The sequence below is a fragment of the Cynocephalus volans genome, chromosome 3 (genome assembly GCF_027409185.1).
Source record: "Cynocephalus volans isolate mCynVol1 chromosome 3, mCynVol1.pri, whole genome shotgun sequence".
Classification (NCBI taxonomy): domain Eukaryota; kingdom Metazoa; phylum Chordata; class Mammalia; order Dermoptera; family Cynocephalidae; genus Cynocephalus; species Cynocephalus volans.
The window spans coordinates 17,036,881-17,054,588 of NC_084462.1; the positions used below are offsets into that span (position 1 = coordinate 17,036,881).

General features: G+C 52.3%; 1 protein-coding gene across 2 annotated transcripts in view; it reads right to left on the reverse strand.

The window, feature by feature from the left end:
* Positions 1–17,708, reverse strand: part of MAD1L1 (mitotic arrest deficient 1 like 1) — a 461,087-nt gene that overhangs the window by 221,000 nt on the left and 222,379 nt on the right. Inside the window, exon 12 of one of the 2 annotated variants that reach the window (XM_063089902.1) lies at positions 7,245–7,385. The exons of the other annotated variant lie outside the window; for it this stretch is intronic. Coding sequence (XP_062945972.1) covers positions 7,245–7,385 — 141 coding nt within the window. The remainder of the gene's footprint in view (positions 1–7,244; positions 7,386–17,708) is intronic. 2 annotated transcript variants of the gene reach the window in all.

A 17,708-nucleotide genomic window follows, 5' to 3' on the forward strand; every position in this document is an offset into this window, starting at 1 on the left:
CAGCCCAAGAATGGCCTGTGGGCCACCATGGCTCTTCCTGGTCCAGGACAATTTGTTCTTCAGCTGGTCCTGGTGGCTGTGTGTGCTGAGACACGAGCCCTACGGCACGCACTGCTGGCGACACATAGATGCTGCCCTGAGACCTCAGTGGGCTATTTTTATCCTGAAGTGAGAAGTTGCTGCCTGATGATCTTGCACCCCTGCCAGCACGCAGCAAGCCCAGGAGGAGACAGGAAAACCTGCAGGTGAGTGCAGGCTAGGACAGGACACAGCAAACCCTGACAGCCTGGAAGCTGGTGGCAGCTTCTGCTGAACTACAGGTTGGCCAGGCTGGGAAGGACCCTCAGAGCATGGAGCACAGCCCGCAAACACAGGGAAGGCAGGGCCCTCCTCCACCAAGGTCACAATTAACACAAAAGGAAATGAGACTGAAGCCCTGGGCCTCCCACCTTCCCGGTCTGGTTTACAAGTGACAAAGTGTGAAGAAAAAGGAGACAACACCGGCCAGCTATCCTGAGAGGTTTTCCCAAGCAACAGCATGGAGATACACTCAAGGGCCAAGCACCTCCTCTGCCGGGCAGTGGAGGCTGCAGTCCGTGGATACAGAAGCATCCTCTCATGTGGACTAAGGCCAGGGGACAACCACAAGGCCAGATTCTCCTGGCTGCAGAGCAGGTCGCTATGCAAAGCAGGCAGCTCGCAGGCTAGGAGCTTGGGCTGCAGACCCTGGCTCCAGCTACAGGCCACCAGGATGAAGCTCAGGCCCATGCTAGATGCTCCCAGGGCAATAGTGGGGCCCTCCTGAGGTGAAGAAGATGGAACCCTGCCCTGAGTTTATTCTGCCACAAGCAGCACACAGTAAATTATTCCGTAGAACAGTGGTTCTCAAAATGTGAGCCTTGGCACCATCAGAAACATGCCAGAAGTGCAGGTTCTCAGGCCCCAGTCTACAGCCCCTGAATCAGAGATGCTGAGTGGGATTGGGGGGACCCAGCAAGTGTGTTCTAACAAGCTCTCCAGGTGACCCTGACGTATGCTCAAGTTTGAGAAATGCTGCTTACAGGGATTTAACTTGAAGCCACACAGCCAGAGTTCAAACCCCAATATCTCTGCTAACCAGCAGTATGACCTCAACAAATGACATCTCCACAAGTTTTAATTACCTCACCTCTTAGAGCATTATTTGCTCCATCTATAAAATGGGCATATAATCCCCACCTCAAGGGGCTGTTTATTAAAAAGAATGTCAAGAAATTGGCATGAGGTCAAGGTCGAGGGTTCAGATCCCCATACTGGCCAGCACTGAAAAAAAAAAAAAACTTAGCACAATGATAAACACTACCCATTGTTTTGTTGCTGAAAGGCAGTGTGCGGAATCTCGGTCTTTCATCGAGGGTAGAACTGGCACCTCACATGAATACTCTCTCTGTGGCAGCACAACTCTGACCTCCTGGGCAGATGCCTCTGGCCCAAGTGGGGAGCAGAGCTTTTCACTTCATACTGAGGACAGGGTCTGTGTGTCCCACATCTCCTTTGCGATGCTATGCTTGAAAGTTCACATACTGTGGTCAAACACAGAAGGTTCCCACAGCCCAGATTTCTGGCATCATTTTCTTCCCATTTATCCTTTTTATCCACTTTAATATACTACTTACCTTTTAACTCTTTCAAATTTTTTCATTTTGTTTTATCTGTGCTTTGTACAGTATAGTCATCTCAAGTTCTTCATATAAGGACAGCAAAGGTAAACAAATACATTCACAAGTAAGAAAGAAGTAATACTTTGGGCCTGGCCAACAACCTGGAGCTCTGAAGACAACGCTCTTTCTGAAGCCAAACCATCCACAGCAAGGAGATGCCAGTACAAACAGCACCATCAGAGCCTCACAGACGTAATGGAGGAGGGAGGAGAGGGAAATGTTATGAGGTCCATTTTTTCCTAAGCTGGAAGTCAGAAACTATTTCAGATCGACTGAAATATGAAATTGGGATTTTCCACATACCTTCATGCAGCCAGCAGCGCCATAATTGGTTTTAATTAAATAAATTGGAAACACAAATCAGGCTGATATGTTGAATCAAGGTGGCATGCACTGCATATTTATAGCTCCGCTGACAGAGTATTCATGACATATGCTACCAACTTCTGCAGCTGCTTTATTAAATGGAATAAATAAAATCCGTGCAAAATGGCACAAACTTTACCAGAGAGGGGCTGCTGGGATTCTCCCAACTCAACACATCCAGGTTGTTTTACTGAAATGTTTCTGCCAGAATCAAAACACGCTCTACATTAGGATTGACTGATTAAGTTAAATGGGTGGAATGAAATGACTCTGAAAGAGGTGGGTGAGTTTTCAAACTCCCTGGGCCACATCTTCCCCACCTGTGGCTGCCGCCCCAAGCTGGAGCCTGCACCTGTCCGTCAGGTGAACAGACACTCCCCGGCACCCACGTGAGGCTCCTGCTGGCCAGCAGTGTGTGGGTCTGCCCCACAGGCATACCCAGTGCCGCACATCTTACTACAAAAGCCTGCTGGCCCCACAATGAGAGGAAACACGAGCTTGGAGGTGAAGGATGGGGTGGAGAGAAACAAGGGAGAGAGAGAGGGACAAGAAAGAAACAAGCAGGCAGATGTTCAAAGAGCGGAAATAAGAAGGGAAGGGAAGAAGAAACTGAAAGAAAAAATGAAATGCGTGTGGGGAGAGAGAGAGAGAGAGAGAGAGAGAGGTGACTGGGGCAACGTTCCCACACCCAGGAGGCACACCCTGAATTCCAATATGGCACACTTGCCATCTGCTTCCCCTGGGCCCTTCCTCACAGACCAGGAAACACTGGGCGGGAGGGGGAGGAACTCATTCCTAGTCTGCACAATCAGACCCTGGCAGGCTGGGGGGTGTTTTCCCTGCATGCACCTCAGCCACCCTCTGGCTCGCTGAGACGACTGGACGTCATGAGCACCTCTGGGGCTCATCAGCAAGGATCCTCCTCTGCTTCGCACCAAGAGCTGCCGTGCGCCCCCCAACAGCACCAGCCGCCAGTGACTAATGACTTGTCTGGGAGGCACTAAGGAACCTTTAAGGAATGAGTTCTATAAAGTTACATAACTTTTTACTGTGTGTCAATATATGATGCTCAACTAATAAACTTCTGACAGACAGCTTGAAGTAGCTTTTAGAGTTCACCAACTGTGGGCAGTTTACAGAGTTTCTGATATATAAAATATTACTGTTTAATAAAACGGAATAGAAAAACCCACCCTGCTAATGCCTCAAGGTCACCAGCCCTGCCACACACAAAGCCCAGAGTCTGGCTGCTCCGAACTGGAGGCTGCGGTCAAAGGAAGGGCCTCCTCCCAATGTGGAGAACCTCCTGGAGCTGAAGGACTGGGCCCACAAGCTACCAACACAGAGAGTTGTGAGACTGCCCAGCAAATCCCTTTGAGCAAGCCCCAGTGGGCAGCAGAGCACACACCCTCCCCCTGCCTCTCAATGCTCAGGGTCCCCCAGTGCCAACAGCAGCAGCTGCGGAGTCCCAGGCTTGGTAAGGGGGGGCTGGAGCCCCTGGACCCTGGGCAAGAGCGGGGTCTGTGGAACAGGGCCCCCAGAGCTGAGGTTCAGCACCCTCAACCTTTGGAGAGGGCATGGGGAGGATGCTGCAAGGAGCAGGACAGTGTTGCAGTGAAGAGTCAGGAAGATCAGTTCTTGACTCCCCCCTCCTTGGCCTCAACTTCCTCAACTAAAAACCAAGACTGATCCCAACCCTCAAGCAACTGGCAAGAAGATGAATGAGGCATGTGTGGTGCCCAGCACAGCACCTGCAAGTCAGACGTGATCGGTAAGTGGCAGATGATGTTTATCATAGTGATTAACAGGATTAGCATAAAGGCACCAACCTGGAAGGGCCTGATTGGAACAGGGTTCAAAGACCCCAAGTACCCAATGGCTGGGCTGCCACACAACAGGCAGTCTTGACACACAGGCCTGGTCCCCCAAGAACAGTCAGGCTGGAGATGGGAAGAGGGTCCAGGCCATGGGAAGCCCAGGCTGGGACTGGCATTGGTTCCTGTGGGCAAGGATGTGGCTGGGCAAGCAGCAGGTAGTGAGAAAAACTGTCAACATCCACCTGGCTGCAGCCAGTGCATTTTCTCTGGCTGCTTCTGGGACTCCAGTTGGCTTTCTAGCCCAGAGCAGGGTTCTACGCACTCAGCACCCTACCTATGAGTGATCAGGAGGCCCCAGAGGACACAGCACATAGGAGCCAAGAACAACAGGCTGTTGAGCCCAGAGACCAGACCCTGCAAGGAGACAAGCACAGGTCCAAGCTCCCGCGGCCCAACCTGGGGGAAATTGGGGCTGCTGGGGGCAGTGCCACTCCACCCAGGAGCACGTGACACATGGACTTGTCTGTGGGATTTCCACATCCAGGGTGGGCCCAGCCCTTAGCATGGCCTGAACTGGGCTCACCAAATGCCTTCCAGGTTCTCTCCTCCAGGGAGGCTGACAGCATTCTTGCAAGGCAACATGGGACCACCAGACCTGTAGAAAGGAGGAGACTGAAGCCCACAGCCCTGTGTCTTCTGACCAGAGCCCGTGCTACCCTCCACTGGGCATTTGCCATCGTGGGGATGGCTTACCTGGCCCACCTGCTACTTGGTGCATGGTTGGCACAGCCGTCCTTCACCCCCACTTCATGTGGAGCCTCGCCCCAACCCTCCCCTGGACTGTAAACCTTCCACCTGACCTAGTCCCGTCCTTTTCCCTGCACTAACATGCTTAGTTCCTAAAGTCATGGTCACATTCTCACTAACTTGGGCTACCTCCACGGGGAGAACTAAGTGCAGCAGAGCCCCCAACAGAGGCTCCCCATAGGCAGACGCTCTGGCCTAAGGCCCTTCTGAGGAGCTGCCTGCACCCAGCCAGAGGCCCCCAGCCAGCATCCCGCCAGGCAGAGAAGTACCAGGCAGAGAAGTTCCGGCCAGGCCACCTGAGCCCCATCCTGCTGCAGAAGGGCAAGAACACCTTGCCAAGCACTTGGTGAGGAGGAGAGGACTGGCATTAAAGGCTTGAACATGGTGCTGGGCAATAGGAGTCATCATAAAAGAGGCCATCTCCTTTGAGGGCTTCATGCTTTCAAAGTTGCTTATGGGGCCAACCCCAACCAACTGTAAGAAAGGCCATGATGCTAAATGAGGGTGGCACCTAACTAGCTGCTCAGAATACCCAGGGGGTTTGGGCTTCATGCTGTCAAGGAAGCTGCTGGCTAGAACGCACAGGAACAAGGTGGGTATTTCATACATTTTCATATTTCCATTTAAAAAGGTAACATCCTCCACAAACTACAGAAGAAACACTTTTTCTATGTATGCGTTTCTCTATATACATAACTTCTGTGATGTTATCAAGCATTTAGGAAAAATCCCTTTAAGGTATACCACCCTAGTTAGTCCTGGTACAGATCAGGTCAGTGTGGGAGGAACTGACTAGAGGGATGGGGAGAGAGGAAGGAAGAGGAGGAGAGCGGGGAGCAGGGAAAAAAGGAAAAGCTGGCTGGAGGGGAAGGAGGGTTGTCCTCCCCAGCACAGGTTCCAAGATAGGCCTGGAGGGAGACAAGGAGGGGTTCTTGGAGATGAACAGTAGAAACAGCCAAAGCCAAGGAGAAGCCCGCCTCTTCAGTGTGCACTCTACAGCAGCCCACCCCAGTTGTGGGGCTCTCAGGACCACAGGCTTGTTTGCTGCCACTTGGTGGAGGCAGGACACTCATAGCTTCCCAGCCCGAGTGGACGGAGGCTCTGGCCAGGACTCCACAGGGGCACCCAAGCCAATCGCAGACCACGCTGAATCCAATCACTATCTCCACTTCCCAAAGGGGTGGCGCTGCTGATTTCTAACATCTTTAGCCCCACGCTGCACCAGGACTGGCTGTGTGAACACCCACAGTGATGATGACGATGACAGAGAGGAACAGTCAGGGCTGGTGATGGCTGACTGCACTCCAGCACGTGATAGACCTCTGACTCTTTCATCAACCCACTTTTCCCATAACTCCAGAAGAGGGATGAGAAGGGGAGCGACCTGCCCACTACATGTCCCACCATGGAGAGGGAGGAAGAGAGGGGTCCCCCAACTCACACCCCATTAGTGGGTGATGGCTGAGGCCCACTGAGCTGTCCCGGCAAGGTGCCAACACGATGACCATGTCTGGTCACTGAGTCTGAGCCCCTGATAGCCCCCGATCACCTCAACACATGAAACATCAGAACACATGGTGCTGGATGTGCCCCGACTATTGGGCTTATAATGAACCAATCAGAGTGCACATGGCAAGCACAGACAGGAGAAATCTCTTGACATTAAAAATGCTGGGGACAGCAGAAGGTATCAGAGAGCCCTCCCTGAAAATCTCTCTTCATTAATGTTTCATATGGAGCCAAATGTGTTGTAATAAAATGGCTATTAATATGCTTATATTTATGGCAATTTAATTTGGTACAGCTGGAGTTAACCTTTCAAATCAGAACTGAAGGTCTGTGCATAGCAGTTAGCATCAGGCCCTTGCAGGCCCTGCACTCCAGGGCCACTGGATACAGAAAGGGAAACCAGGCTGTGGACCAGCACCTGGACCGAGGCCCAGACAGTGGGGGCTGGGTGTCAGAAGACCACACCAGGGTACAGGGCCTGAGGGGTGGTCTCACTCACTCAGGGACTTGTTCTTGCCAAGCGCGGCAGTGAGGGCTGTCCCCACCTGACTCTTCAGTGTGGCCTCAGTGCAAGTAGCAGATAGAAAGAATGGCAGACACCCAGGCTCCAGCTTTCCCTGCCATGGACCTGGCTGCCCCCGCCCATGCCCTCCCTAGCACCTGAGCCTCTGTCCCTCCATGCTCCCCTCCTACCTACTGGGTTATCACCAACCACCTTCCCAGACATGTCTCAGAGAAACTCCTTCCACCTTCCCCGAACAGGCAGCTCCCCGGGAGCCCTCCTTTATACAACTCTCTTTCTCCATTAAACTCAGCATTTCTAACATAATATGCAATTTATGTTTATGTATTAAATGTCTCTCTCACCTAGAAGCTAAGCTCCAAGGGGCAGGGGCCTGGCTCACGCTGTGCATTCAGCAGGGCTGGCTGGAGAGTGAAGGGTCATCTCACAGAGGACATCACAGGTGACCCACAGTATAGCCTGGGGCACCTGGGGCCGAGGACCCCTTGGGTGGCACGAGCCCTGCCCACCACGCAGACTCACCTCCATCTCCGTGCTGTGGGCATGCACTTTCTGCACCATGTCCTCGGCCTCCCGCATGCGGCGGGTCAGCTGGGGCGAGTACTCAGCAGGGGTCAGCTCGCTGTCATAGGACCCCAGGATGGCACGCATACCGTCTCGCTCCTGTGGGCACAGAGGGCAGCAGGTCAGGGCCTGGAGTGGGGCAGGGGGTGGTGAGATGACACTGGGGACAGGCTCGGAGAAACACGGAGGTGGGAGCAGGATCACACAGGGGCTCCCTCTCGTGTTGCCTCGAGGAGCTCAAGGATTTAGCTCCATGCCCAGAGCCCACCTCAAGAGCCCAGTGAATGGGAAGAGAGGACTCCAGGCACTTGGAGCTCCCAGGCCGAGCACAGCCTGGGGCCAATGAACCCAAAAGCCCCATCTTTGGTCTCGGTGCTCACTTTGATGAGGCCAGGCCTTGAGTTGCAGGAGGTGGGGGTGGGCATCCTGCCCTGGGCCAGCTGTGTGAATCCAGACTGGGGTGGGGAATGGAGGCCGCCTGCCCACTGAGGACATAGCACCCACAGGGTGGGCTCACAGCGGGCCCCTGTGACTCCTCTGAGTCCCAATCAAACTCAGCCGAGGAAAACCACAGAGGGGTCAGGCCAGGAGGTAGATTTGAACACCCTTCTTCTCGTGATTTCTGACCTGGCCTCTGGTCAGTAACATGTACAACAAGGATCAGAGCCAGCAGATTTGATGAGTGAGGAGAGACCCATCTGAGCAGAGGAGCTGCAACACCCCAATGGGATGGAGAAACCCACACCTCTGTCCAACTGCCCAGAGCTCTCTGAAGGGCTGGGATCCCTGCTAAAACTGCTCTGGTCTCAGCAAGCGCCTTGACTTCCCACAGAGCTCATGGATGCTTGAGGCCACAGCTTGTCAACCATGCTACCAGCCATGCCCAGCATGGTTTCCTCCTTTCTCAGACAAAAGATGGGAGTCACGTAAAGCAGCTGCTCAGGTTTCCTGGGATGACAGACCGATCACACAGCATCAGAACTAATTCTTAGAACCATAACAGAAATTACTGCTCAGTTGTGCCCTGCTAGAATGCTGATTAAGGCTGACAGTGTGAGCCAGGAAGTCCAGGGCCCTGGGAGAGACAGATGGCTAACTCCGGAGCCAGGATTGGAACAGATTCTGTTCTGTGATGCTCGAGTGATGGATCACATAGTCCTGAGGGGAGAAAGTCCTCTGCTCAGCCAGCAGGGAAGGCCCGTGGACAGTGAGGAGGCCCTTGGGGTCAGGAAATAAGCTGCTCTGATGGCCCACATAAAGGGCACTGTGGCCGTGGGGAAGCACAGTCTTCCCTCTGGGTTGATGGCTGCCAGCTCTCCCTTCCTTTGACTGAGGTTCCTAGATGTGGGCCTGAAACCACAGGGGTGCTGGATTCATCTGGACCCAGACCAAGTATGGATGGATGAGACCTTGTCCCCAACAGATTCCAGGTGCAGGCTAAGGACCTTCTCCTACCTGCTCAGTCACCTACAAAGCTCACAGCGGGCTGCACAATCAGAGAAGGTTAAGTCCTCCTTCAGAAGCCCGGTCTGCTCTCACATGCACGTGAATATCCTAGGGTCTTATACAATGCAGACTTGGGTTCAGCAGGTCGCGTTTCTACTAGGTGCCTCAGAGACATCCCTGCTGATATGCTCAGCAGCCTCTGTCTGGGGTTCTGCCCAGGGGGTTGGGGGGGGTAGGGGGTGAAGATGCTGGGGGCAGCAGAGCCCAGGAAGAAGATGGGTTTCTGAGACCCAGGTTCAAATCCCAGCTCTGCTCTGAGGTCAACTATGTAATCTCCTAAGCCTCAGCTTCTTGGTTAATAAGTTGGGGGTAATAAGGACAGCTGTAAAGATCAACACCATCATGGATAAAGCATCCAATAAGCTGCCCTGTAAACAACCAGTGTTTATAAGACACAGCTAAAATTTTATTAATGCTGGAAAACATTAGCCAGTTATAAAGTCCAGAAAACAGTTTCTACATAGTCACTGGTTCATCCCCTTTCCCAACACAAATTCTGGGAAAGGAACTGGGAAAAAGGTCAGTCCAGCCATGGCACGACCTCATTCTGAGTCCTTGACTCCTTCCCACAAGAGCTGCAGGGACTGCCTGCACCAGCACTGGTGGAAAGGGCAGGTTCACAACCCTGATAGAGACCTGTTCACTCAGTCCACCTGGGGAGCAAGACCCACATTCAGAAGTGGGGTCCACTCAGTCACCAGGTCCCTTTCCACATACATTTTCTCAGTTTGTGCTTCCATGAGCTGAGGCACAACCACGCTCCACAGGGAAAGACCAACTCGATAGCTCAGATTCCTCCAGCACCAAGCTGTCCACCCTTCCCTGACTAGCCCCTTCCTTCACAAGCGAGCATGGATGAGAATATAAGGGGCTTAGGAAACTCCCCACCTTCTCTCTCCTGAGCTAACTGAACCCCGGAGTTTCAGGCTGCTATGTCTGAAGCTCTCTGGTTCTCTCACGAGCCAGGCACCCAACTGTCACCCTGGCATGGACTTTGTAATTAGTTGATGACAAAAAATTAAATAAGTGAGAAATTAAAGTTATAAACCCAACTAGAACTGGTCACATATCTATGGAAAATTTGTTTCCACAGGAAGGTTTATCGAGTGTCATAATTTTATTGAAATCCTATATCTTCCCATTGACTTTTATCATTTCAAGCTGGTTAGCAGAGTTATCATTACCAGGGTGTTGATGCCGCACAAGGCTGGGGAGGGGGATTTCCTTTCATAAACAAACTGTAATTGTCTCCCTTATTGATCAATAAATCTTCAAAATGCTGCCTTCCACTACAGTTCTCTCCTATTACATCTCCAGGCTAGCAATGGCTGGCAAAGAAAAATATGAAATAAAAACTTTGTTGTTTGTACCTTTTCAAGAAATTGTTTTGTCATTAGTAGTAAAAGAGCAAGAACTGTACTAGTTTGATCTGATTCGATAATGACTTTTTAATGACTGATTCCGCTTATGGTAAGGTTCGCTTCATTTCCACTCAAGCAAATGCTGGCAGTTAACCGCTGAACAAACAGGCACCCAGGCTATGCTGACAGAAGCCTTAAAGACTTGCTCGAGAAGTACAAAACGAAATGGTATTTACCACTGAATGCTTCTCGTTGGGTACAGAACAGTCCTGTTTATAAGCAATAAAAGTTGCTTGTCACATAATTAATGGCAACTCAAAGAAAATGTTAATAGACAGCATCACCTATGAAGAAATCAACTGCGGACTTGGGGGGACTCAGCACTTCTATATCAAACTGGGCTGATTAGTGGGGTAGTGAAGCAGCGGAGGAGGGAGCCACCATCCCTGGCCTGCAGTAATCAGGCCATATGGGGCAGAGGACCAGACCTAGCCCCATGTCAGCCACCGAGCACAAGTCAGTGACCAAGTCCCTGTACCACCCTCACCAAACCCCAGCCTCAGAGTTCCAACCTGTGAAGTGGGAGGGTTGGCCCCAACAGCGGAAGCATATAGGGTGCAATGTCACCACCAGAGAGCATGAGAAATGGCTCTTAAACATGCTCAGCTGGGACAGAGAACACATGCCTTCTCGGGGGCAGCTGTGCCCTGTGGTGGAGGCTTCTGGCTGGAGCTGAGCAGGAGCCTTACTGAGGTGGAGGAGGGGGTCTGAACAAATCCTGTGACCACTGCTCAGTGGGCCATCGCTCCAGTCCCCAGGCTGCCAGCCTGTAGACATGAGGTTCAAGTCAATGACTGGCTCAGGGATGAGGTAGGGGTCTCGCTGGAACAAGCAGCTGAGTATCCAGCCTGGGCACCTCAGAGTTGGCTGATGAGGATGCCAGGACCAATGGTGGCAGGACCCTCTCTACCCAGCACAAAAACACCGCTCAGAACAGCCTCATCCTGTCCCACCTCCCCAAATGGCTCAAAGTGCTGCAGACTTGTAAGTGCAACAGGGTTGGCACCAGAGACAGGACAGGGTCTTCTAGAAGCTCTGGAATATGCCCAATAAGAGCTCAGTAACTGAGAATGGCCAAGATAACAAGTATTTTAGTAAAGAAATTATTTCTCCTTTTAAATTTAGGAAATTAAGGGAGCAAAATGCCTCAGTGGTGTTGAGAAGTAGTGAAGAGAAAGTCATAAAGCTGGGAAAGAGTTCCAAGATCAAGTCCAGGCCGTAAATTTTTAGAAAGGAAAGTGAGACATGAAGGTACAAAGTCACTTGTCCAAAGCTGCATGGAGGAAGGTAATCCAGGTATTGCCAACCCACTGCTCACTGGTGAATTAGCCACACGACAGTATTCTTCCACTATGACAGGGAAGTGGCCTGACACCACAGCCCAGACAGCCAAAGCATGGAGTCAGGGGACAGCAAGGCCAGCAGGAGCCAGTAGATGACCATCACTAGACATACAGCAACAAACAGGAGGTGAAGGAACTGACCAGCCCCAGCTCTTGGGTTGATGCTGCACCAGAAGCAAAAGTGCAGTGGGCACTTCGAGTCCTGGCAGAGAGAGAACCTGGGGCTCAGGGAGCAGAGTGGGATGTCAAAGGAGAAGCTCACAAACTGAGCACAGCACCCACCAGTCGTCCCCCCACCACCACCCAGATCCATCAGCTGATGCTATGTCCACACAAACCCACCGTCAGCCCCAGCTTTCTGTATGGCTTCTCAGTGCCATGTGCTGGGGGCCTGCAGCATCAGCAATGCCAGGCAGAGATGGGCAGAGGCACAGAATTTCAGGACTTCCCCAGACCTACAGAATCAGAACCTGTACTTTAAGAGGCTCCCAAGGTGATTCATGACAAACTATCCCAGATAGCAAACCCCCCAACCTCCTCCCTCTGTGCCCACAAATGCTGAGCTCCTCCTCGCCTGAGGTCTTCCCCCAGGAACACAGCTGGCCTGTGCTCCCTCAGGTCATAGACTTTGCTGATCACACTGCTGACCCCCCCCCCCCCCACCACCATCATTCCATCACATACCTCTGCTCAGTTGGCTGTCACCATCCTACCTTCTAAAACTTAAGACCCATGAGGGGAGGGACTTGTCTGTCTCATCCAATACTTCTAAGTTTATGAAGGGATTCAATAAAGAACAGGAGGGAGGGTGGGAAGGGGGAATGTCCTCCTCTCAGGTTACAGCTCTGTAAAGGCAGGGCTGTGACCTATCAGCAGGAAGGCACTACTGTTCTGCACACTTCAGCTCTTTCTGCTGGCAGAAGAAAAGGCTCACAGAACTCTAGAACCCATGGCTCTGGGTGAACAGGCAACACTGAGAAACTACCAGGAGGGTGAGAAAATCCCAGGCATGTGACAGAACTGAGTCAGAGGCAGAACAGAGAAGGTGGAGACTTCTCCACTAAGAGTGTGGGTGTGCATGTCTGAGAGTATATGTGTGCGCACATGAGTGTGCATGCATCTGGTAAATCTTCACCAGGCCAAGTCCTAAACATTCCTGCTCTCCCAAAGGTGGCAGACAAAGAGCAGGAGTCACGTCAATGTGTCTGGCAGCGACAGACCTGGCCTTACTGTCACCTGCAAAGCCCCTGTAGTGAGTCCTGGCTGGGGTGACGGCCCTCCCAAGAGATCTCGGTGCACTCAACAAGGGGTGCCAGAACTTTCAGCAATCCTGGGGCCCTGTTTCATTTGTTTATCTTTCATTCATCATTCATATATTCACTAAACCTGGGTACAAGCATGGAGAAGATCCAGGCTAGGTTCTGGGGGAGGCAGAGGAAGATGACGAGAGGGAAACGCAGGCCTCAGGCAGAGGACCCAAGCTGCAGCCCCGAGCACTGGAGACATGCCAGGCAGCACAAGTGACAGCAGAATGGCAGGCCTCAGAGGGGTCCACAAAGGGAAGGAGCAGAGGCCATGGGCCCCAGGGAGGGCTCTGACAACAAGGTCCCAGAGTCTTCAGGGAAGATCTGGGTATCCTGGGCAGGCAGAGCTGGGGAAGGGCACTCCAATCAGAGGGAACAGCAGGAGCAAACACCCAGAGGACCCTTGCAAGAGAGCAATAAAGATAATGATGATCATCTCCTAATCAGCCAGTCCTCCAAGGTGAGCTAATTACTACTGAGCTTTTAAGTAAAAGCCCCAAAATATGCTGATGAACCCCAGGGGGATAAAGAGCAACATGGACCCCAACAGAGGCTGAGGAACACCACGGTGGGGGTTAGGGACCACCTGGGTAAAGGTGGAGCCTCTGCAACCCCCACTGAGGCAGCTGGAGGTACAGGCTGGTACCCTCTGAGGAACAGCCTGTCCCTGCGGGGAACACCCAGAGTGCAGGCCTCAGGCCTTGGCTCGGAAAGGGCAGAGAGGACAGCAGAGAGGCCATGAAGTCGAAAATGGAAGCCAGAGCCCCCCAGCCTGGGAGGGAGAGAAGCCCACAGGAGAGCACCCCATTCAGGAACTCAGAGATGTCAAGGAAGACCAGCCCTGCTGCAGCCTGCCACCCCCCCGCCCCACACATACACCAAGCAGCAGCCATGTGAGGCGTGCATGCCAGGGCCAGCTCCCACATCACAGAGACCTAACGGGGCCCAAATCCTGCCAAACACTAACTAGCTGTGCGACCCTGGAGAAAAATAATTAGCCTCTCTGAGCCTCAGGATGCTCAACTGTAAAGTGGAGAGGGCAAAGAACCCCTCGGGTCGTTATGAAGTTCAAACACAGTACTGCACGTGAAGCTCAGAACACAGAGCCCAGCACTCACTGGGTGTTTAAACATGGGCCACTGTCTTCCTCATGACCATTCTTACTGTTGTTTCTACAACCACACTTGCTTGGGAAAGACGACGAGAGCGCAGCAGGCAGGCAGAACAGGGCGTGGCCATGCAGCACCCTGAGTCACTGTGGCAGCCTCCTGTGATGGCCCCCGCCCCTGCTGGGGCAGGCACACAGCAAGGACTCATAAGCCCACCTCACAGGGACAAGGACCCTACCCAAGGTGACAGAGCTAGGGAGAGGCCCCAGCCCGCCCCACACCCCCTCCCTGGAGAGGCAGACCTGGGCTGGGTAGCACCTGCAGGCGAGGGTCCCCCCTCCTGACAATCTCACCCCTTCAGACCTAAAAAAAGAGCTCAAAGGAGAACTGAATTTGCATGTACCCTCCACAGCACACAGCAACCCCTCACCCATTTTCCTTTTCATTCACTCCCACCCAGGCCTCTACTGCTGCAGCAGCTGGGCCTGGTTCACTCTCTCCCTCCGCCCACTCACACCCAATGCTCACTCTGAATGGACTCCTGGGGGCCTCTCAGCATGAGGGGAACATTGTTGGTAGGCACCTCTTCCCAGCCCTTCCGTCTCCCTGCAGTCCCTCTCACCTAATCTCGGCTACCTCCACTCAACTCTTAGTCATTCCACGAATCTTTTTTTAAGAAAAGGACATTTACGATCATAAATAGCTGCAAAGCCCTTTCCAATTACCTCTCCCATTACATGGACTCATCAAAAGAAATTTAATGGAATCAAGCTGAAATCTGAGACTGCAGACTATATGCTCTGCTCTCTGAGCTTGGCACCTTCTTCTTGTTGGCTGAGCTTCCTCAAAGACCTCCACCCATTTCTTCCTTTGACCCCCACACGCCAGCCCACAGGCTGGATTGGTGGAGTCTCAGCAGCATGGCCAGCCAAAACCAGGAGACTGCTCTGGAGGGAAGAAAGCCTCCATCTGAACCTGGTCAGGTACTCAAACTTGGTTAGTCATTTCCCAAATAAATGGGGAGAGTGCCAAGATGTGCTTGAGGATCCAGCCCCCTCAGGTACCATCAAGGGGACTGTGGCACACAGGCCTTCCCAGCACCTGCTCCCTGGCCGGCACCTTGGGCCCTCACTCGCACCTCCAGATGTTTGATTTTCTCCTCCTGCATCCCTCCCCCTCCTTCTTTCCTAGGCTTGCTGGCCCTAAACAATATTTTTTCCCCCTTTCTGGCAACTGACTGTTTCAATTATCATTCACTATGGCAAATTTTAATTGGTTATTCACATCAGCACAGCATTTTAATGTCACGAATTACTTACACATATGTTACCTCATTTGATCTTCAAAACTCTGTCAGGCAGACACAGAGCTGGGGGAAAAGGACTCAGAGTGGCCAGCCCCCTTGAATGCCATCACAAAGCTCTCAGGAAGGGTCTGCCCCACACCTGGCGCACAGCACAGAGGGCAGAGCTCTCAGCCAGCAGCTGAAAATGTGAGGTGGGGCCCAGGCCACGGCCCTAGCATTTGTGGTGTCACGACCAGCTCAGGCACTCAACAGCTGCAGATGACCTTGGCTGGTTAAATAAGTTCAGAATTGTTCCTGCTAATCAAGTGGGGACCCTAAAACCTACCTGGGTGGAAAGATGAAATAATCAGAACAATGAGGCAGTGAGCCAAGGCCACTGGTCACGCATCTACTATCCATAACACGAGCCTTGTCCTCTTCCTCACAGCAAACCACCCCCTATCTGGCCTGAGGATCAGAGTGGCCACCTCCTTTGTCTTTCTGTTAACCAGGCTGCACTCAGAGGCCAGCACATGGCTGGATGCAGAGTGACACATGAGACATACCCAGGGACTGACAAAGTCGGCCTCTGAAATCAAAGGAGAGCAGCTATATAAGCCTGGCACCCTGAGGTTCTTCCACCTCTGTAGCCGCCCAGACACCAAGGGTCTAGGGCCTCCCTGGGAAGGAGGCTGACCCTGGCACTGTGGGCATAGAGATAAAGGAAGGAAAACAGGGGGACTTCAAGCTACACCTAAAAATAAGCAAAAGACAGGAGAAACATCCATAATCTGAGATTACAACGGCCTAAGTAAAAAGAATAATTTAATTACCTAACATGCTCTGAAAACTAACAGCATTTTAGAAAACTGATCTCACTTTCCTGCACTGATATGGGGGTGACCACAGAAGAAAAGACCACGGTGAAGTGATCTGTGCTGGCGAGAGGGAACAGCTCCTCTGAGGGCAGCTCGACAACAAAACTGAAGCCCAGGCAGGCTGTGGAAGCAGGTTTTCCATCTGGAACCCAGGGAAGCCACAGGCAGTCTCCACCTCAGTCCCCCCACCCCCAAAGCCCACCTCCACCAGGAGCCTGACTTCCTCCTAAAGCTCTAATTGTGTCTCCCAGACTCCCAGGGCTGCCAAGTATGGGCTGATAAGATGAGGCTCAGCAGCTCTCTGCTCTCCAGGCCCTGAGGGCCCCACAGCGTTTACCTCCTGCCCTCTTTAGCCCTGGTCATGCCCTCCAGTCCTGCCATCATCTCACAGACAGCTCTGCTCACAGGCCTACTCTGCAAGGAGACCTGTAAAGGTTCCATCCAAGGCCACCTCTTCATCCCAAGTCTGCTCCTGGGGACCAAGTCCCCTCCACTCTGCATCCAAGCCCAAGGCCAGTCTCCACGGGCCAAGAACACGGGACACAAGCAGGTCTGCCCCCAACACTGAACACTGCTCTGACAGGTGCTCTGAGCATCTAATATCAAAAGGAAGAGGTTTCAGAAAGGAGGAAGCACAAGGGAAAAGATGCCTACTCTGCAGAACTGGGGAGGTGGCAGCATTGTGGGTGGCACTCGGGGGCTTTTGTCCTTTATCTGCCTCTAGCCTGCCCCTTAGTGCTCTGATGACAGGCAGCTGTGCCTGACCCACAGACAAAAACACACAAGAACCTAAATAGGACTGGTAAACGCTGGGCTAGGTTCATCTCTGTGAGGATTTTCTGGGTAATCTACATTTGGGCCCTTTCCTTTTGGCATTTACTGGGAACTAGAGGCAATCTCCAGCCAATGACTCTTCGGGCACAAGAAAAGTCTGCTTGCAAGCTCAGAAGAGCCTCCTTTCTAAGGTGCTGCCAAGCTATCAGAGGAAGCAACTGAACCTGATGACATCAACCAGATGCTGGCCGCCACCACCGATCTCTGTGAGGACAGGCAGCCCACTCCAAGTCTTTTTTTTTGTACTCTATGGCTTCACTGTTCAGAGACTCCAGGCAGACTCTGTCCCAACTCAGCAGCAAGCACTCCACATCACATGAACTCACTTACACCCTCTAAGGCTGAGGGAGGGGTGAGCCCTGGAGCCCGGAGCAAAAACACCCCCACGTAGCATCTATAAATCCCTGGGGTGGCCCAGATATGGTGTGTGATGGGTCCCTCATGCAAGTGGAAAAAGCAATAAAATGTGGTGCTCAAAACAGGGTGGAAGATCACATCAGAGAACTAGGACCAAAACAGCAGATATGCACAGTGGGCAAACATTAAAACAAAAGAGACCACCCCACATACAATGGTATACATAAATACAGCAGCCTTGAATTCAGGTAGGTGGAAAAAACCACAAAAGTCTAGACCTAAGAATTTGTAACCACAGACCTACACTCATAAAACCTGGGAGCTGGAAACCTTAGGCAGAAAACCAAACATGCACACAAGCAGGCAGCAGGAGCAAATGCAGATC